Here is a 20,813-nt window from a genome sequence, read left to right as displayed (position 1 = left end):
TACATTAATGCAGTATTAATGTAATTATTAATTATGTATTATTACACCATATTGACAAGTTGCCGAAAAATTTCTCGCGTTCAAATTATCACGCATAATTTGAGTTACTATGGCTTTGCAGAAATATCTACAATCTGATTTATATAAACTACAAATCATGTCATCTTGTGATATTTCCTGAACATAGTTTATGCTTGTCTTGTAATAGAAAGGAAATACAAACCGCAGTTTGCTGATTTCATTCTGGTTTCCTTTCTAGTAGTGCATAAACAAATGACTTATTTAGAAGACGGACAATACAGGTGAGGGGCAAATGTATTAAATATGGCAGTGGCAATGTTCCCCTATACCTTTTGCCATGAAATATTAAAGCTGATAATGTTTTAGGAACAAAATCCAACATTTTGTCGCATCAAAAGCAGACTTATTATTCAAACTAAAAGGAAAGGAACGACTGAGAAGTGGAATTGACTACAATGTGGACAGAGCTCAGGAGGGTATGTAGTTAAATAACTTAAATTGGGCCTCCAAATGATGATTGGACTTAAAAAATACTGAGATATATTTCTATTTTGTTAAGTTTACAGTATTTTTGCATTTCCCCTCCCTCCACTGGAGAGTGGAATGCAAATATCAGTTGTGGAAAGAAGAGCTCAGATTTTTGAGGTAATAAGAACAATTGGTGATAACAAAACCTTGTTCCTTGAGAGAACAGTTTATATACACAGAACAATTCATTAACAAGGATTTTATTCACAATCTTATTGGATCAGCTATTAAAAATTGGTGATATTGTTGTTGGAAAAGTTGTTGGAAAACGCCCCTTTGGTGTTTTTGTGAAGGATCCTTTCTCTGGTTTGTTGCTGTGCTATTATGATCTGTTAATATATGGTTCTCTGACTATAATAGGCTTTATGTCCAAAATCAGAGTTGGAAAAAGATCACAAAACACGCGAACATCTAGATCCAATTGATGACTTTGATATGGATGACATTGTTCAAGGTCAGAATAATAGGATATTTAGTTACATATAATATGCCTTCTACTTTGCATTTTGTAGTTTTATATTCTTCTATCAAACACTTTGTTCAAAAGGATCAGTTTATTCTAAGATTTAAATTTTTTGCCAGGCGTGATTTGTTCTATATCAAAAGATGAGGAAAGAATCGCTATATCTTTTCGTTCTTCAAAGCTCCCCTCAGAATATGGAGATATTGAATTGGTAAAGTCACAGAAATTGTTTTTTGTACATGTGTGTTGAACTATTTTCGTATGTGAATGTTTCAGTCGTTTATTGGAAATTTGGAATATCTGTCTAGGGGGTTATTGAGGACTTGGAAGAAAAGAACTTAAGGTTAGAAAGGTTTTCTTTAACGTGACAAAATGATTTTACAAGAAAATGAATATTCTGTTCTGTCTCATAGAGCCAAATCATTTGATGACATGGAGTATAATGAACATTTGAGAAAAGATCCTGGTTTTTCTAATCCAACAAATGTTCAAACTTTGCTTGACATTCTGGGAATTGATAGCAGACCTCCAAACTCATTACTGAGATTGTGCCAACGGTATGAGAATTACTTCCTATTTGTCCTTATTCATGCATCCATGTGTGCACCTGACCTGCCCTAGTTGATCCATGAGTATTCTTGACCATTTTATTAAGTTGATCCCTAAGAGTCCTTGTTGATCCCCTGAGTGTCCCTGACCGTAATGATCTCTAGATCTCTAAGTGTCCTTGTTGATCCATGAGTGTCCTTGATCCTAATGATCTTTTGATGCCTACATGCCCTTGTTTATCCTTGAGTATACCTAACGCTAATGATCTCCTGGCCAACTCCTGGCCCCTTAATGCCCTTGTCATGCATGAATGGCAGACGTACTCACAAATGCTGACCACTGATGCTGACTTTGTATGACAATTTTTTTTATTTTGCAGATGGAAGTTTATTGACAACGAAGCAGAGAGTTTGAGAAAACAACAGTCTAAAAAATGGTCGATGGAGACGTTAGTGTAATTTTGATTTTAAAGTTTAAGTCAAATAATTCAAAATCGTGTCGTAATTAATGTCACCATGTGTAAGAAATAATTGAAAACCAGGGTGATATGAACACTACATTTTGGTGATAATCATTCGCCATCATTCGTCCATTTTTAGAACCGCGACTGGTGTTGAAAGCTTCAAAAACGGAGACCACGAGAAGGCTTTGAAATATTTCAATCATGCTTTAAAGATTTACGAAGAAAACTGCGAGGCATTGGTAGCCAGAGGAGCGCTGTAAGAATTGAGAAATCTCATTGCTATCATTGCTTTATATTGAATGGTCTTTCGTTAGAAATCAATTGTCGTTTAGGTACGCCAATCAAAACAAGTTGGAATATGCGATTAAAAATTTCAAGGAAGCCTTAAAACTTTATCCAAAGCATCACAACGCAAGGAAATATCTCATAGAAACATTGTTCGAGAAAGCAACACGGTTAGTTCAACCGTCAGTCGTTCCTCCACATACATAAATCTAAACGAGTTAATGTGTTTCTTTATTAGCATGCATCACCATGCAAGTGTTTAAACATACAGTATTTTGTTGAAATAACTCGTTTTCTTCTTCATAAAGGTTAAAAGATGTTGGTAACATAAAAGACGCAATTGGTGTGTTTGAGGAAGTGTTAGAACTGGACCCTCGCAGTACAGAAAGCCAGGAACACTTAAACGAGTTGAAATCTACGTTAGCAGCAAAGGTACAGCAAAACATGATTGATGTAATGACTCATACATTTATAACCCAGCCTGATTTGATCTTGCCTTTTTTTCTCTGCTGACTGGCGTTTACCTCCTGTTCGATAACGATGTCTTGGCCTGGAATTTATCGAAAATTATCATCATTTCATCAACTCTATGACATGATATGGTGGCTGCTAAATATTCGACTAATTCATGATTGAATTACGCAAATTCCCGTGGTTTGTATTATCGCATGTATGAATGGTTTGTGCATCATCTTGTATCCCCAATAATCAACTTGTGTCTACACGTATACTCTGGTAATCTTTTACAATTTTACTCCTCTTCTGTTTTGAACTATACTCGTAAATGTTTTGTTTTTGTTCCGTATATCGCTGTCTTTATTTCTCGTTCAACAATTTCGGATTGTGTTTGTTTAAAAATGTTTTGCTTCTCGGAGTTGGCGGAGGAAGAGAGTCGGGCTCCGCAAAGCTGCAAGTTCGCGACAAGAAGGTCGAAAATTTGACCATGTACGAAAATTAATCAAATCGGACCCGGACGTCGTCAAGAGCCGGCGAAAAAAGAAAAGGTGGGTTTGCTCAAACTTGGAGCCGTCTGATTACGCGATTTGGCGAAACTCTTTGATTGATATAATGGAATTTTGTTGCAGGAAAAAGAAGAAGAAGGTTAAGAAAGGGAAAAGCAAAAAACGGCATCGCAGAAGCGACAGTGAAACAACAAGTACAGCAAGTGAAGGAAGTCAGGATTGTTCTGGTGATGAATGGATTGAAAGAAACCTGAAGAAGAATTCGCCTAAAAAACTTGAGAAAAAAGAAATCTCCACAACAGACAGTCAAACTCAAGCCATGCATTCAAATGTCACTTCTTCGTCCACTTCACAGCCATACGAACTTGACAAAAAAGAAAGATTTCAAGAACAATTGTTTGATCCTGTTCAACAAATAAGGGAAATAAGAGAGAGCATTGGAGGAAGGAATGTAATTGTGAGTGAAAATTATGTAACTAAAGAAATGTCACCTGCGAGTAGGCGTGACTGTTTCCAGGCCTCTCGTTCAAGAAGTAGATCTCGTGGAAAAGAAGATGGGAGCCTGGTGAGGAGAAGGAGTGCTATAAGTAGTGGAATGAAAACAAGTGAAAGTGATGCTGCTGGTAGTGGAGAGAGTTGGGACGGAAGAAGACGAGATCGTAAAAGAAGAAGCAGCAGTTCAAGAAAAGGTTGCAGTGTTAGGAGAAGCAATAGTTCAGATAGGGATAGGTCCAGGGTAATTAGGGGAGAGAGGGGTGGAAGAAGGACAAGTAGTGATCGAAGTGGAAGAGAGCGATCAAGAAGCAGTAGTTTGAGCCGTGATAAGTCTAGGATCACGAGAGCGCGTAGGGATAGTGATGGTCGGCAGGGTACAGTTAGGGATAGAGAAGGACAACGAAGTCCAAGTAACAGTAGCACGAGGAAACCAAGTGATGGAGGTCAGGGTAGAAGACGGAGAAGTAGGGATAGAAGTGGTCAGCAAGGTTCAGTTAGGTATGATGAAAGACGGCAAAGAAGTAAAGACATTTGTGGTCAAAGAGATACGTAGGAAAAAACTTCAAGTGATGGGAATTAAACACTATATCTAAGGTTGTAGTAGACTAATAATATCATTGAACTAATGATGATATGTATTGTTTATCGCTGTCAATAATTTTGTCTGTGAATTGTCAAATATGTTCCTTGTCATCGTGACTCAAACATATATCGTGTTTGCTATCTTTCAGCAAGTGCATTATGAGCCCTTAGACTGAGACGCCTTAGTCTACATCAACATGTTTGTCTTTCCGTTTCTTCTGTCACACCTGCACCAAGTATGTTGAGAAACGTCACGAATGAAATATTAAAATGAAATACATAAAATGCCATATCAAATCTCTTCCTATACTTGAATTTATACGCCTTGATTCTTGCTCATTTGAGGCAACAACTTTTCTTTTATGAACCACACACAGTAGCTTCGAAGCTAGGCAGGAGTCACAAGACTGGTCGACGGTCCATGGTCGTTGCCAATCCTATTATACGCATTAAGTCGTTGAATCGAAGAAGGGGATAAAATATCGGAAGTAATGGATCAATGAACAAGTTCAAGTGATCGTCATGGAATAATCCTGCTTATCATAATGACGCTCTTCCCTTTTTTATCAATAAAATCACTTCCGTCTTGCGAAATATTGATAAGTGATGATGGATGGATATGCGAATGAATCATCACATCAGTCCATACTAATGCGTGTATATTTTTCATAGAACAGTCCATCAAATAGAGCGGCGTATCAGCGGCTTATTCTAGCTATAAGGAGAATTTCTACTGCCATTTTTGAAGCTGTAAAATTATTTTCGTGGAAATGAAATTACGCAGAGACAACAGTGCGTACTTTTATCGAATTGAGATGCAAGAATTAAACTTCGCTGTCAGTTATTATACAGATGAATAAGAATACGTTTTTAAGGGTCACAAGTATAGCGTCGCAGTAAAGGTTTCACATATTGAAATAATCATACACAAGACGTTGATTTTTGTGAAATGACGTGTGTTGTAAGGTGTCATGATATAGTGCGCAAAGTACGTATTCCGTTTCAAAATTCGTAAATCAAATATTTGCCAGCAAGTCGGATGTTCTAGCAGCGCCTGGAAGTCCAATATACGCGGAAAAACAGTAATATCTAATTATATAATTCATCACAGAACGTCGTTGTGGTCACGCAGCGATGTTATAGAGAGGTTATCATCAGGTTAAGTTTATAATGTCGACCGGTGAGGCTCTGAAATCTGAGTGCTATCAGACAACAATAGAAAATTCTTTGGCAGTCACAGCGGCCGCAATACAAGCACATTTTAATCTAATAAACATCGTATATGTTTGCCACTTAAAAACAGTTCATTTATACAACGTATAAACCCGAAAACCACAATGTCAATAATAGAAATTTTGTCTCCATATTACTGGCGATGCTAAGAAAGTTAACTCGCCATCCATTCAGCAGTTTTAATGCACATAGTGACTCTGTCACTGTGGACATAAGTCAATGTGCGTTAAATAATTTGATTAGAAAAATCATGAAAAAAAGTTTTTATAGTGCATTGTTACGATATTTAGATTAAAGACTGATCATGTACAAAAATACACATTACAATCTACACGTTTGGAAAATTGAACTAAGCCGCTATATTATGGCCTAATAATCCCCTTGACTGAAGTACTGCATGGGATGATCATAAAATTGTTTTTTATAGTCTATAGATAACGATGCTTACTTCAGGACTGTACTAAACTGTAAGGTTTCTGTGGTTTCACTAGCCAGTCTTATCTCAGTGTGTGTGATATTTATGTAGTGACTTGTCTTCGTATATCTACATTGAACCCCTGGATGTTTTTCAGATTCTGGGTACGAGGTTGAGATGAAACTGCTTCCTCATCAAGGAATTAATTAGGTAAATGTCCACAAATATGTTTACAGCAATTTTGACTTATTTTTTGTATCTTTTTATGCTTTTTAAGAGCAATTTTGCGTTGGATTTTAACTTTAAGGAAGACTCTCACCAGAGGTTCAGAAGAGGAACTATATAGTGTCCACTTGAAATTAAATATTTTGGATCGTTTTTTCTGCCGCGTTTTTGCAAACGTGCAAACGTTTTTTCAACAAACAACAAAAGTTATGTCAACATGTGTTTCCTGAATAACACTGCTTCCGATAAACACTAGTTACAGCATGCCTTATTTGGAAAAGGTTTGTAATTTAAATGATGCGAATGATTTCCCTGTGTTTTCTATAGTAAATTTGCTCTGATACACGTCTCTGCATTTGTTTTAATAGGGAGCAGCGAAATAGCTTTATTTAGCCATAGTTTAGCCTGGACTGATAGCCGTGCATCATGGACATGGCGACAAAAGACGTTTTCAATTTGGAACGGAACTGTTCATTTGACGAGAGTTGGGTGCGACAAATGAGAAATTTGATCTTCTCAAGTGCGTCAACCATGCCTAACCCAAACATCTGCGGGAATGGCACATTTTTGACATGTCAATGGTAACCCTCCTGAGGATTTAGGAGAGTATAAATAGAGAGTCTGCTTTGGCTCTGATCAGTTGTGTGAAGAACTTCAAGTAAAGAGAAGTAAGAAAACTGAAAGTTCGTTGTTTAAAACTTTATGAAAATGTTGGCAAAGTTATCTGTTCTTGTCCTGTTCCAAATCATCGCAATCACATATGGTAAGTGTAGCCTCTTTCCTATCGTATTTACCCCAGACTCAAAGGGTCGATCAAACATATTTATTACGACCAAATAGGTGTTAAACCGACAGCTCCATAAAATATGTGCGAAATTTGTCATTTTACAAGCTCTAACGTGTTTCAAACCGTGTTCAGTTCAAATACTAAATCAAGTACAAATTGTTTAGTACAAATTGTGCAAGAATATTGTCTTATTCGGCTTAATTGGACAAAACGTTTGCGTAAATTTGAGACCTTTATGTGGCAATAAAAAAGTGTGACTGAGTTTTAATCATCTTCGACAAATTATCACGCATAACAAGGTAGCATGGACCCTTCAAATGGCGGTTGAGAATTTGTAGTTTCAAAAGTATATGTTTGATCTCTGTTGAAAACAATGTCAACTTCGATTGCGTGACAATTGTAGTCATAGAGGATTGAAGCAATTTCCGCGCTGTCGAGTAATTTTGGGGACAACCCGTTCTTCATATTCCGTCAGGCAGGTAATCCAGGCATCAAAGACGTAATTTGTGGTCAAACTCTTCTCTCAAGATTTCCTAATTAAGCTGATAAAAGATTTGTGTTTATATAATGGTCGTTCGTTCCTTTGCCTTGGGTTTATTCTTAGATTATACCATACCCCAAAACTAAAACATCCATTTCTCTTCATGAAGGTGGTGTACTATCCTTTGCAAACTCAGATGATGATGACGATTGCACTGGCTGGTTTGTTAATTGTACGACACACGAGGAATGCTGTGGTTACATGAGATGCATTGATACTGGTAAGCAAATAACGTTTTTATCAGTCTCACGCATGCATATGTTTGTAAAGGCAATTGATGGATAGCTTAGATCCAATCGATGAATTCGTTGGGTTGAAACTTGAAAGTGGTTTCTGACATCGTTCCGTTTGTTCTTCAGGTGATCGTCAGATCTGTGCTTTTGGCACGGACAATCCACAGACTAATAATAAACCAGGCGAAGCTATCCAGCCACCGATCGACATCATAAATGATCTTGGTTGCAGTTTGTATGGACAATCTTGTAAGGATCAGAATTGCTGTGCTCCTCATGTTTGCTCTTGTAAGTACGCCGTTCATCTTGTACCTTACCTCTTCTGTTAACATGAAATATTGCTGTGATTATTGATATCATGCTTTAGGTTATAGTATACAATGCTATATATATATATAATATGTAATGTTAAATTCGAGATGAACATGTTAAGGGTTCAATTTCTCGGTGCCGGTGAAGAATGCTAATTTTCTATGCCTTTTTTAGCTGATTGGACATGTAAGGAGAAAGAAAGCAATTTTTGGGGAATAGGTATACCTGGGGCTGGGTATCTTGGAAAATAAAACATCTTCCTTTCTGAGAACGGAACGACTACCATGCGTGAACCATGGCGAGCATGCATGGGTAAACGCATGATCACGCCAGTGCACTGACCTAAACATCATCTGAAGTGTTTTTATAGACCTAGAAAAGTTATACGTCTTAGTTCAACATATTGTACATTTAGAGTAAAATGTATGTAGAGATCAGTGGTCGAAACACTGACTAAATTTGTGCATAATATTTTATCAATGAATAATAATTTGAAACATTGAAACAAACTGACGTTGCAGTTTTGCGGGCTCGGATCTTATGCGATCCTCATTGGAATCTGAATTTTGTTCAGCAAGTTCTGCGCAATGCATTAGTCCTTATAGCCGTCTACTTCCGACGTACGGCCGTTCTCAATTCGTCGCCTTTCGTAAATCCTCGATACTCGGTCCTCGGCGAATAAGCGCATCGAGGGACTTAAAGTTGGCGTGATTTCTCGCGTATTTTTTGTGCTGGTATCCATCCAGATGTTTAAGAAGATCTTCGTACGTCACTTGACAAGGCTCACAATATCCTGCGGAAAAAATATCAGTATTTTTAGAAGCAATAATTGGTTGGACTCCTTTGTGATAGTTCTTATAGATTAATTGACCCGCAGGCTTGAGAATATAGACAATGCATTCTTTTGAAATTTAGCAAATAAACTCGCCTACTCGAAGGCTTTTGGCAATAACAAATTATTAAGATGCATCAAGTCTACGAGGCGCAAGCGAGACATAAAAACAGCCGCTGTTTGTTTGGGAATTCAAAGTTAATTTGTTTTGGCATACCGCGCTGGCTTTGTTTTGTCTGCATTTTTAATTTGCACTATGAAACCGTAGGATTAGACTGCAATATCTCTTTACGTCCACGTTGCAGACAGATAACATGGCATTGGTTGTGATCTACTTGCATGATAGAGGCAGCATTCATTATGCTAACCTGATTGCTTGAGCTTGCCTTTCGAAATCTTTCCTTTGTGCTTCATCTGGTTTGCTCTAGTTCCTTTGTCAAATGGACAAGGCCGGGAATCAATATGAAGTGTCGGCCATTCAATCATTTCCTTCACCAACGGTCTATACGACCTGAAAAAACAATAATCTTTTTCTAATATTGTTCATGTAAACATGTCCACCTCGTGGTCTGAGATATCCCTTCATAGTTCAGTCTTACCCATGAAAATCTTCAACTTTAATAAAGGTCCCTTTGAGTCGTCTGACACGAGGTGTTTCTCTGAGTTTTTCACTAGCTTTCATTCGTTTTTCAACATCACTTAGCCATTGATTGACAGCAGGCAGGGATTTTATTTTGATGCCCCAATTTTTTGCAGCTGTGATAATCTCATGATACTGGCAAGAATATTTCAAATTGACTTTCTTGAGAACGGAGCTAGAACGAGTTGCCTGTTAGAGGAATATATATGACAGTGAACAAGGAAATACTCCAAATTATTTACTTTTTTGTATTTCAGGATTACGAAACTGTATTTATATGAAGTCTTTTTCGTCTGCTTTTTACTCGGAATAAATGTTTTTTAATCCATCCTGAATTTGACAACCAGGGAAACCATCTTTGATAAGTAAGTCTTACTTACATATTTTGTTTTAATTGTGTTATGTCTTGATGCTTGTCTGCCTCGCGTTTCGTATTCTCTGTTTTCAAGACGTTGTTGTTCCGTTGTTATCACAAAATTTATATCTTTGTGAAAAACTTGTCAACCACCTGTTTAAGATTTGTCACAGAATATCACAAGTATGTGAAGGCAAAAAGTGACACAGCAACAACAAATACACATCACTGAAATGCAGGCAGCGGCTGTGATCTGAGAAAGCTTGACTTACAGCTCCAAATATTCTTAATCTTTTTTCTAATCTTTGCGTCTTCGGTGAATCAGGGAAATGGATGTAAAAGGTCTGACCCCTCAGTAAGTTTCCCCATTTTTTTTTTTATATTTTCTTGGACTTGAACTGCGAGCTGAAGGCAATTTCATTAAAGACCCCGCCTTGAGTTGTTGCGACGCGAGAAAGAGAGAAAGCGCAGCGAAGAGTTCTGTCAAGCTACTACAGTGACGTCATTAATTTTAACATATTTTGCGCAATGAATCAATGCGCAGAATCACAAATTACGGTGGGCTACTGCAAAGCAATGTGAGAACAGCAAGAATTCGATGAGCTTATATAGATCATATCTAAAAGTTTATTTAAATTTACTTTTTTGTCTAGTGAACAAACTTCCCTGTGCTTGTGAAACTATGTTTGACGCGCTTGATGTTATCCACGATGCAGGATCACAAGATATGTTATATAAAATGTCCTACTTTCTCCCTAGTAGTAGTCATTTACTAATCATAATCATAATAACTGCACATAAAGAATTTCGTGTCAGTCTTGATGAATATATAAAGTATTTATGCTATATGAATACTGCGGTTCTATAAGATCCACTTCTAACTAAGAGCATTTAATGCCAATTAAAACGTTTTTAAAACGATTTACATCGTCTAGCTATTTCTCATATTTCTTTTTAAACGACAGAGATGCTTCTTGCATGTAAAAACTACAGTATGATATCATATGATAATTAAAAGTCAAAATGATGCAAAATATTGTTAGTACAGCATTTTAAAGCAAAGAAATACAGGGACTAAGGTTAAGGAGATCGTAATCTGTACATCTGACACTCCGCTAGCTTCTTTGGCTGATGGCTTGCTAAGATCTTCAAAGGTTTTAATGATGGTTTCACAGCTATCCTTAATGGCATCACGTAATTCATCCACCACACTTTCCAACGCTTTTCCCGTGATCGAGTTTAACTTTTCTGTTGACTTGGAAACGCTGTTGAATTGAGATGAGAATTTAAGTTAACAATGAAATGACTTGCAATGCATGCATGGGTAGGTTGTGGAGTCAGGTAGTCGAAATGGCGTCAGGTTGTGCATTCTTGGAATATTGAGCATCTCTTTGCTGCTAAATTTAGTCAGTACTCAACAGGTGTTCCAGTAATGTGTTGTTGTTTTTTTATGATAGGTAAAGCGTTTATTTTAGTTGCAGTAAACCAGTTTCTTTTTGCCCAAACCTTTAGTTTCCCTCCCGATGTTACAAACTATACCAACCGCAACTCACCATTCCATAGCTTTAGTGCAATCCTTTCTCTTGTTTTTCATTTCAACAATATTATCATCATTTTCTGAGCAGTATATTGGCATACACGGCAACTCTCGCACAGTTTTCAGACAATTATCATCCCAAACATTATCAACTATATCGTTTGCCTTATCAAGCAAGTCTTTCACCGGTTTCATGACATTGGTTTGTGCCTGGTATACTTGGATGTAGGCTTCTGGCATCTTGAAAAATTAATAAGAGGCGATCAGTGAAGGGATTCGTAAATAATTGATTGGTATACTCAGCGTGATATACTTAAACTGTTTTGAAACGCTTACTGATGTTTCAATGATGAGGTTTCTCTGCAGTCTCCTGCAGTGCAGAGTAAAGTCCTGAGTTAATGTATATGCTATATAGCCAGTCATTCAGGAAATGAATTTGTTTAGTACGCGGGTATTTTATATCGTGCCTCAATGTGTTTAAATTTAAATATTGGTGTAAGTGTAAAATGCTCTGTCTGCAGCTGCTTTTAATCAGTTGATCTTAACTGTTTTCAAACTTGAGGCCAACATATGCAAATGCATTAATTAAGTTCTCTCATGTTATTATATGTTGATATTGGTCAGTGAAAGAGCATGCTCTGAATTTCTCGACGGAAGTGGGACATTGCGATGAGATCTCTGTAACAAGTCTAACTTTTGACACCATATGAATGATTTTGACACTATATGAATGATTTTGACACTATATGAATGATTTTGACGCTATATGAATGATTTTGACGCTATATGAATGATTTTGACACTATATGAATGATTTTGACACTATATGAATGATTTTGACGCTATATGAATGATTTTGACGCTATATGAATAATTAGAAACCATTTTTTAAAAGGGGAACTGTTTTCCTAAATGTTTGTCATAGGCAAATTACTTGCATACAATATCAAACTATTTATAGGCTCAAAGCTCTTTGTTTGTTGTCCAAACGGATTTAGAAAAGTAAACTAAACAGAACGACTGCTATATACTAGTCAAAGTCGCATGCTTTATTGCCTGGTCATTCAGTTAACTTGTTCAAAATAGGCACCTGCGTGCTCATTGTGTGAAAAAACATATTTTGCGTACAAAACTGATCATTTTAGGATCGAAAATGAAGTCAATTCGTCCGTCATACTCCGGAAGATGCAAAAGAATATATATTGGCACTTGGCGGTGGATGAGGCCACATGATCGTTGGTACGCAGAGCAGGAATTGTACAACAAAATTCGGTCAAGTAAAAGAATTATATTTAATGAGAAAAGAGACAAGACGTCTGCTTACTCATTATAAAATGTACTTGTGTTGTTTAAGTTACTGAAGCAACCAGCATTCCTTGTGAATTCTTTACGGTTGAATTCTTTTGTCTTTAAATGACTTACGGTAACAACGAACGAAAAATCTGATCTAGCTAAGTCTTGCGTTATCTTACCTTTCTGTTTGGACGGGGACAAACTCCCTCTTTAAAATCACCTCCGACTGTTTTGCATGTCATGTCAGAAAATTCTCTTTTCAGATATTTAACACATTCGGTTGTATAGTCCAAATTTTCTCGGTCCGAAATTGATGGGCATTTCTTGTAAAGGTCTGTACACACACGCCTCTCAGCACTGTCATCACCTGATGTACGGTCCTCCAGACATAACGGACTTGGTCTTTCGAACAGATTGCATTTTTCAGTGGATCCCCGCACTTGGCAGCCTTTTCACCTTCCTTGGCCTGGTCGTCTTCTATTGTGTTTTTTCTCCCATGTTCTTTATACTTTCAGCAACATCGTCAAAGTTGATGATGTTGTCAGTACACATTGCTTCTTTGTGTAAAACTGGGCAAAGATCTTTTTTCTTCATTGAGATCCAGTCGTCTTCCTCTGCAACAATGCCAAATACATTTGAAAGAGTAACGATCGCTACAAAAACAAGATGAATACACTTCATTTTCATATCTTGTCAGTTCAGGACTGTAAAATCAGAATCAAAAGTATATTCTGGAAAGACTTTTCTTCCAGACTGTTATCGACTCCGTGTCCAAGCAATAAATGCGGAGCTTCACAAAATTTGCATCCGAATTATTTTCTTGCATGAGTAAACACTGACATCTAGACGACGGTGGAAAGTGGTGATTGGCCAAGATTTTATTGTTTGGCACCGTTCTGTTCAAAGTAACTCTAATCTTTGTATTTTCTCTACATGGGGTAGCGATAGCTAAGGTTAAGAGCAGGCCGCAGGGAATCATTTTTGCAGAAGTCTCAACTATCTCTGTCAGATTAGTTGATACAAAACAACACTCATCACATTAAACAAGATGAAAAAGTTGTTCACTTGCTGCCATAAACAATTTCTCTTTCAAAATTAAGTTAAAAATGACACATTGCAACATGATGTTCGCGGCATGACTTTTTGAACAGCATGCAGGCAGCAAGGGCGCGTTTCTAAATGAAGAAAGCACACCAATCGTGAAATATGGCATGCAAAGAGATGCAGGCATCCTTGGCATTTTCAATCGGTCTGTTTTTCAACATTTTAAGCAGGCTCGCCCCCATCAGGGGAGGGATGAAGAACTACAACAAAGATTGCCACTGATCTATATGATCTTATATGCACGAAATGTTAATTAAGAGCATATGGGGTAACTGGTGAGGTCTCGAAAAAGGTCTCAGTATCTATGGGCGCTTTCCTTTATACGGGGATACTCGACCATGGTCGAATATACCATTTTCCGGTATGCTCGACCATGGAGCGTGGCTGGTATAATCGATGGTGGCTGACTTTCTGGTCGTCTTGAGTCCGTAATACACGTACACTGCGGTCCTACCCATGGTTGCCATGACAAACTCTGACGCTTTCAAAATGGCGGCCGAAACCGAAGCAAAATATCTTGACAGAAAACGTGCTGCAGTTCGATATTTAAAAGACAACGAAGTCCCAAAACGCTTTCAAAGACTACTAAACGATGTAGTAGTTAAAAGGCCTGATGATATCTTTGGTTACATGGTATGGAATTTTCATAAAACTGGAGGTCATGCACAGGTCTTTACTAGCTCTTTTTAAAATATAAACTTTTTAACACTTTGTTTTAGGCAGAATATTTTGCCAGGGAATCCAAACCGCCGACAATAGCAAATGTGAGTCTCAGTTTTATCAAATTTTGAACTAGTCTATTGTTTTATATCTTTGGTTAGTACCTCAGTGATATGATTTTATTAATCGATCTATTGTAGGTAATAACTTCAGAGGTCTTCAGTACCAGACGATATCCTAGTTTCCAAGTGGAAATTCAGGCTTTAGTTCATGGAAATATCATGGTTTGTTGAGGAATTATACTCATGATCATTCTCAATCAATAACATATTGTCAATTCTCCTTTGCAAGGATTCTGCAGGCACCATGCAATCAATAATAATTCAGGCACAAACTGTGGTTAATTTGAAAGTAATTTATAGCGGAACCTTGTGCATGAAATCTTTACAGGTCAGATTATCCAAGCAATATATTTCAAAGATTACCAAAAGGTTTCAAATTTATTCCAGACCCTGGGTAGCTGTAAAGCACCATGGGATGGTAAACCAGCCGAAGCAAAACCTGCCGTGAAAGGTAAAAGCCCTGCTCCTGTGGATTCTAAACTTTCCAAAACAGATGGACAATGTTCGCCAGAAGATCCGGAAGATGGAATACAAGCAGTTATTCAAAATATTCATGATTTTATCAAACCTTTGCTTCTTGGGTGTCAACTTTATGATCAAGAAGAAATTAACAAAACTTTAGAGTAAGAGTTAGATTCTGATGTTCTGTTAGTGTGTACCAGTGGATTAAAGAAATTTAAATTTGATTTTTTCACTCTTGCTGCAAAGGGAGATCATCTCACAAAGATTGACAGATATAGCTCAAAATTCAACAATGTGTGTAAAAGAAGACGTTTCATCTGAAAATGAAAAGGTGATAAAGGAGGATGAAGCTCTTCCAAATGATGAAATGGAGCCAGAGGAAGACAGCTCTACTGAACCAGCTGTTCACTTGGACATCCTGACTATATCAATGGCTCTTGTTCAGTCTGCAAGTTATTTACAAAAATGTCAGCTGTACCAATATTTGTATAAAACAATACATAATGAGGTACGGTTTGTGGTGTGTTGGTGAACATATTAGACCACATTTGATGTAAAGTTGTTTAGAGACATTGCAAAGCTGCTCCTTGGTTATATTGGAACACAAATGCATGTTCTCTGAAACAATGTGCATGTTCTCTTGGAGATAAAATGGTACAACTCTCAGAGATTGTCCTTTATTGCAGGAGCCAACCTCTCTTTCATTGCCCACACCATTGATGAATGTGTTAAGATGTGACAGAAGAACTGCAGGAAAGCTGTACATGTTCAAAGATGTGATGATTTTTATGAAGAAAAATACACCAGCAATGCAGGTTAGCAATTGTATATGTCACTGGTGGATATGGTTTTGAACTAGCTATAACTTATGATTGTACTAATTAGTTTATTTTAATTTCCGGCTGATTTATTTTAATAATTTTCTTGTATGATTGCATGGCGACTTTAGTAATTATAATAACTTGTAGGTACACCACGTAAGTATTAAATACTGCAAAGCTTTCGGTCCGTTAACCCGGACCTTCATCAGTGCAATTACTTGAATACACGTTATCCTCTGTCTGTTTACCATATATTGGCCCAGCTTCATATAAAATCGTTAGGATTTTAAAAGAAGTTGGAATACAAGTTTACCATTCTAGCAATAACAAATTGTTTCGCGCTCTTTACACACACAAGGATGGCGTCGATGAACAACAGAAACCTGGTGTGTACCGCATTCCATGTGAATGTGGTTTGGTTTACATTGGAGAGACCGGTAGAAATCTCTCAATACGTCTTAAAGAACATAAGACGAACTGCGAGAAAGGTAAACTGGATAAGTCTGCAGTAGCTCACCATGCATGGACTTATGATCATCGCATTAAATGGAACGATGCTACCATTTTAGCAAACGATAAGTTTACTGTCTCTCGTAAAATGAGAGAATCTATTGAAATTTATAAACATCAAACTATCGTCCAAGAGGGAAAGCCACTTAATAGTACGTGGCGTGCTCTTTTCGGTGTCTCTTAGTCAAATACTTGTCTAGGGCGCGCGCATTAGTTAGAACTTAATTAAATGAAACCGTTTAATTAATAGCGCGAGCAAACTAATCACGACTAACATGATATTTAAGTGACGCGCAAACGTGTATTCAAGTAATTGCACTGATGAAGGTCCGGGTTAACGGACCGAAAGCTTTGCAGTATTTAATACTTACGTGGTGTACCTACAAGTTATTATAATTGATTTATTTTAGTCTTTGAAAAATATGACAGAAATTTACCAACAGCTGGAGTTGATTGTACAACAAAAGGTAATTAAAGATTGAATAAATTTTATTTCAAATCTACATGCACTGAGGTGACTGCAATATTTTAAATAACTGTTATTTGAAATGTTTTTTTCATTTTAGCCAATATCAAATATGATGGCAGACAATGGTGCTTTAACTCCTGCTGTGGATAAAGCAGAACAAGGCCTTGATCTTATTCGTGATGGGATTTCTGCTGCAGGATACAGCTTTGAGGAAGATGTGGCTGTTGCCATAACCTGTGCATGTAAAGATATTTATGACAAGGTAAAACTGACCATTACTACTGTTGGGATATTCATAGCTATACTATTCACGACGAACTTTTACTGCTTTAGGATAAACAGAAGTATGAGGTATCTTCAAATACATTTAAATCTTGTGATGAGTTGATCAACTTTTATGTCGATTTGTGTGATCATTATCCTGAGATTAAAGTTCTGGTGGATCCATTTGCTCCTGAGGTATGTTGAAATATCACTTTTCCGCTGTCACTATTTCTGCTTTTACCTTTTTCATTGAATATGTAAAAATACATCGAAGACTTGTTCATTTTAGGACCGTGAATCATTTGGAAAACTAAGCGAGAGAATAAGAGGAAATTGTTTTCTAATCAACCAAGAAACATTCTCTAATAATTGCAAAGTTTTTGGAAAGATTTTAAAGAAAGGATTCGTTTCTGGAAACGTTGTGAAAACAGAAAACGTATCGACAATTCACCAGTTCTTGGAACAAACGAAAACTATCGAAGATTGTTCCAGAATCCTTTTCATTTCTCCAAATGAAGTTGACACAGATGAACGTTTTATAGTTGATGTGGTGAGTGAGTAGGAACGCTCGCTTCTCCATTTGTTAGAGCCATATTCTCTAAGACACAGACACGCACATATAATATTTATTCTTTGAAAAGGAAAAACATAGAAAAACTGACGAAAACCCAGCAATGTTTAGAACACCGAATTCTTTCTCTTCAAGAGCTTCAGAACAGAATGGAGCCGAATTCACGAGATATTTCTTTTTCTAGGCTGTTGCAGTTGAGGCTGATTTTCTTATACTTGGAGGTCCTGGGAGGTCAGAAAACATCGGAAAATACAACCGATTGCTGTCGATTGTAAACGAGTTGAACAAACGAGATCTTCTTGTGGCTAAAGAACCATTATTACCTCACACCACAAGCCCTCAAACTGAGATTGAGACGGAGAAGAGTGAAACATAGTGATCTTGAAATCTTACGATTCTTATCAACGATTTTGTTGTAAAATTTGTTATAACCTTTTTAATCATTTATACAGCTCGTTTCAGACGAGAAAAGCTCGACAGAGAGTAGTCTTTGTTTCCTAGCCTGCTTATAGATGTTTCTTTGAACTTGACTTTTGTAGTGTAAACGGATTTGGGATATCCCTTGGTTGGTATTTCTAGTGCTATCATGCAGAACAGACAAAGAGTCGAAGGGTTATAGGTTCTTTGTTGTGCGTTCAAACAACGCCGGAAAATATAGTTCAAAGGTTAAAAAATCCCTGACAGTGCAGATTTCGAAGAGAAAACTTTTTAATACACGAGTCTCAAAAAACCGCGCTAGTCTTTGAAATTCAAATAAGCCACAGTGTATTGTTTCTGTGACGTATCATTTATACTCAACGCTTCAGTTCAGAGCAATCGGTCTCCCCTAGGCCTGTACATGCGGTAATTAATTATAACTACAACTGTTGTCAAGAAAACTAAAAGGAGACAAAAGGATAGAACAAAAGGACAAAGCAGGTAGCTAGCTAATCTGCCAACTCTGGTACCATTATAATCTAATTTCTGCATTGCATTTAACAATCAAATTTGTTGATGAATTATAACGAGCGCTCGGGTACAATCGAAGTGAAGAAACAACACGAATTCTCGGCGATGTTTGTACCAATGAAATTTGCATATTTCCAGCCAATGAGAGCACTGTATATTCCTCGATGAACAACGTAAAGCCAATAGGAAAGCAGATTTAGTGACACGACACGCACGCGTGTTCAGGATGGGCATCACCAGTATCACTTTGTCAATGGCACATTGTGTTGTGGCAGTCATCGTGAAAAGGCAAAGATTTCTCGCTTTGATGAATTTATAAAAACTAAACTAAATCAATCTGTATTTGCATCTTCAACAATTCTTATCTCTGTATCGTCTGGTATTGCTCTGAAGTCGATCTGCAGAAGGTATTAGTTTATTAATGAACCAGGCTTTGTTGCTTTAAATATTATACTGTTGATGGTACATGAGGTCGCTTTAGCCAGAGCGTTTGATAAGTTGCTTTTTGCTCTGTTTCGTTTCATTAAATGTTCTGGAAAGATTATACTTATATATCAAAGACTTACATCTTTTATATTCTCTTCCGTTTCAGATCGAAAAATCCGTGAAGGCCTCAACCTGGCCATTACCACGTTTGGTAATTATTATATCAATGTGTGGATTATAAACTGTGGATTATTAACTGTGGATTATTAACTGTGGATTATTAACTGTGGATTATTACAAGCAACATACGGCTCAACTCAAGTAAAAGGAAGACGTTATAAGGTTAGAGTAACCCCTGGTGGTGAAAAGTGCGGTATATATATTCTCGTGCCTTACCTGTCAAAATTGTTGCATGTTTTAGGGAAGTTCGGTAATGTGATGAAAAAGCATATTATGAGAACTGCATGAAAAATTTGCTAGTTTTTATTTTTCCACGTATTGTGGACCACCAGGGGAAGTGTGTTGTTGTGTGCTTACGATTTATATCATGTTTGTTTGTATCATGTATCATCACGTATGTTCATCATGAGTTCATGATGTGCATGTATTTAACGCGCTGTGCGCACATTTTCAATGTGAAAATTTGCACATGAAATCGCCTTAAGCGAGGTGCGCATTAAGCGATTGAACCAACCTCGTTACCGAGGGTTTTTGCGATTGGACGCGCTGATAAGTGGGCGAGTGCCCCTTAAATTTTAATATGATATAAAAATTAGGTTCGGGTATAAGTCTGTAGAATGATAACTCGGCATATTTGATAAATTATAAACGATATTTCGTGTCTATTAATACATAGGTGCGTATATTCGTAAAACGCGCTCTACCGCAGAGGCAGCCCAGCTTTTTTAAGTTGATCTATAGTACTATTGAACATGATATTTTATTGCATTATATTGAAAATGAAGTTAGGATTATATTTGTTAAATTTGAAAACTAGGATAAACACACACACGCACACAAGAATCGAAATAAAATGCATAATTATATGTGCTTTATATACATTTAATACGTATATACATATATGTGCTTGAAAGTGTTTAGCGTCATTTTATTTTCTTTAAAAAATAATTATTCAGTTCTAATTTAGTCCATGGGTCCTCTATATGAATTTATTTATACTCAGTTCATTTATACTTGTATGACTAAATTTTGAAATCAATAAAGACGAAAAACTGTTGTGACGTGTTTTTTCTCACATGACACTTGCATTAAGTCCCCGGGGGTCACCTCGTACAGTGAATTTCGCCAACTAAATGTTCTCAGTCATTTTCTTAGATTGTTACCATCTTCTTTAATTAACTTGTAATAGCTGAAGTTTGAAATCAATTTTTTTTTACATGACACATGCACTAAGTCCCCCGGGGGTCCCCTCGTATTGTGAAATTCGTCAACTAAATCTTCTCTGTCATTTTCTTAGAATAGTATCGAATGAAGAACAAGAAGCGTTGACGTGATGGAGATCAGTCAACACTTGCTATTTACTTGAACTTTGTAATAGCTAAAGTTTGAAACAAATAAAGACTAAAAACTTTAGCGACGTGTTTGCTGCCTATTGCTTCATTCGAAGGCTTACCCCTTACCATTTGGTCAATTTTGACGACTTTTTGAACTGTTCAAAAATGTCTTAAAATGCTAAAAATATCTT

The 20,813-nt window shown here is 36.9% G+C and overlaps 4 protein-coding genes and 2 long non-coding RNA genes across 6 annotated transcripts; 5 read left to right on the top strand and 1 right to left on the bottom strand.

Annotated features, from left to right (window-relative positions):
* The first annotated feature begins 113 nt into the window (after positions 1-113).
* On the top strand, positions 114-858 carry LOC114516269. The gene is made up of 4 exons (XR_003686281.1): positions 114-302; positions 388-497; positions 581-666; positions 774-858. It is a non-coding gene; the product is annotated as an uncharacterized LOC114516269 (long non-coding RNA).
* A 55-nt stretch (positions 859-913) lies between these two features.
* Positions 914-3,314, top strand: LOC114516268 (tetratricopeptide repeat protein 14-like). The gene is made up of 9 exons (XM_028535695.1): positions 914-1,003; positions 1,132-1,223; positions 1,321-1,355; positions 1,426-1,569; positions 1,941-2,009; positions 2,161-2,280; positions 2,357-2,479; positions 2,618-2,741; positions 3,185-3,314. The coding sequence occupies exons 1-9, from the start codon at positions 985-987 to the stop codon at positions 3,248-3,250; spliced, it is 792 nt and encodes a 263-aa protein (XP_028391496.1). The 5' UTR covers positions 914-984; the 3' UTR covers positions 3,251-3,314.
* Positions 3,315-6,779: 3,465 nt separating this feature from the next.
* Positions 6,780-8,450, top strand: LOC114516175. The gene is made up of 4 exons (XM_028535577.1): positions 6,780-6,984; positions 7,659-7,769; positions 7,909-8,070; positions 8,269-8,450. The coding sequence occupies exons 1-4, from the start codon at positions 6,924-6,926 to the stop codon at positions 8,343-8,345; spliced, it is 411 nt and encodes a 136-aa protein (XP_028391378.1). The 5' UTR covers positions 6,780-6,923; the 3' UTR covers positions 8,346-8,450.
* Positions 8,451-10,530: 2,080 nt separating this feature from the next.
* Positions 10,531-11,666, bottom strand: LOC114516181. The gene is made up of 2 exons (XM_028535582.1): positions 11,475-11,666; positions 10,531-11,186 (listed from the first exon to the last, which is right to left on the bottom strand). The coding sequence occupies exons 1-2, from the start codon at positions 11,651-11,653 to the stop codon at positions 10,961-10,963; spliced, it is 405 nt and encodes a 134-aa protein (XP_028391383.1). The 5' UTR covers positions 11,654-11,666; the 3' UTR covers positions 10,531-10,960.
* Positions 11,667-14,340: 2,674 nt separating this feature from the next.
* Positions 14,341-18,110, top strand: LOC114515912 (enolase 4-like). The gene is made up of 11 exons (XM_028535229.1): positions 14,341-14,488; positions 14,575-14,619; positions 14,716-14,799; positions 15,025-15,260; positions 15,346-15,607; positions 15,786-15,914; positions 16,841-16,897; positions 16,997-17,161; positions 17,233-17,358; positions 17,453-17,713; positions 17,919-18,110. The coding sequence occupies exons 1-11, from the start codon at positions 14,345-14,347 to the stop codon at positions 18,108-18,110; spliced, it is 1,701 nt and encodes a 566-aa protein (XP_028391030.1). The 5' UTR covers positions 14,341-14,344.
* An 813-nt stretch (positions 18,111-18,923) lies between these two features.
* LOC114516392 lies at positions 18,924-20,638 on the top strand. Its single transcript, XR_003686291.1, has 3 exons — positions 18,924-19,089; positions 19,275-19,450; positions 20,586-20,638. It is a non-coding gene; the product is annotated as an uncharacterized LOC114516392 (long non-coding RNA).
* Positions 20,639-20,813: the final 175 nt, after the last annotated feature.

The sequence above is a fragment of the Dendronephthya gigantea genome, unplaced genomic scaffold, assembly GCF_004324835.1.
Source record: "Dendronephthya gigantea isolate DGI-Jeju-01 unplaced genomic scaffold, DenGig_1.0 000005F, whole genome shotgun sequence".
Lineage (NCBI taxonomy): Eukaryota > Metazoa > Cnidaria > Anthozoa > Malacalcyonacea > Nephtheidae > Dendronephthya > Dendronephthya gigantea.
Note: the sequence above shows the minus strand (reverse complement) of the source record. Positions and strands in the feature narration are given on the sequence as shown.

Bases quoted from the DNA above. Each gene is read 5' to 3' on its own strand.
- LOC114516175 (XM_028535577.1), top strand. From the start codon at position 6,924: ATGAAAATGTTGGCAAAGTTATCTGTTCTTGTCCTGTTCCAAATCATC. The intron at 7,770-7,908 runs GTAAGCAAATAA...TTTGTTCTTCAG, and splicing joins CATGAGATGCATTGATACTG to GTGATCGTCAGATCTGTGCT. The intron at 8,071-8,268 runs GTAAGTACGCCG...TGCCTTTTTTAG, and splicing joins TGCTCCTCATGTTTGCTCTT to CTGATTGGACATGTAAGGAG.
- LOC114516268 (XM_028535695.1), top strand. The intron at 1,224-1,320 runs GTAAAGTCACAG...ATATCTGTCTAG, and splicing joins AATATGGAGATATTGAATTG to GGGGTTATTGAGGACTTGGA. The intron at 2,281-2,356 runs GTAAGAATTGAG...ATTGTCGTTTAG, and splicing joins TTGGTAGCCAGAGGAGCGCT to GTACGCCAATCAAAACAAGT.
- LOC114516181 (XM_028535582.1), bottom strand. From the start codon at position 11,653: ATGAAACCGGTGAAAGACTTGCTTGATAAGGCAAACGATATAGTTGAT. The intron at 11,187-11,474 runs GTGAGTTGCGGT...TCAATTCAACAG, and splicing joins TGCACTAAAGCTATGGAATG to CGTTTCCAAGTCAACAGAAA.
- LOC114515912 (XM_028535229.1), top strand. From the start codon at position 14,345: ATGGCGGCCGAAACCGAAGCAAAATATCTTGACAGAAAACGTGCTGCA. The intron at 15,915-16,840 runs GTTAGCAATTGT...GATTTATTTTAG, and splicing joins AAAATACACCAGCAATGCAG to TCTTTGAAAAATATGACAGA. The intron at 17,162-17,232 runs GTAAAACTGACC...TTACTGCTTTAG, and splicing joins GTAAAGATATTTATGACAAG to GATAAACAGAAGTATGAGGT.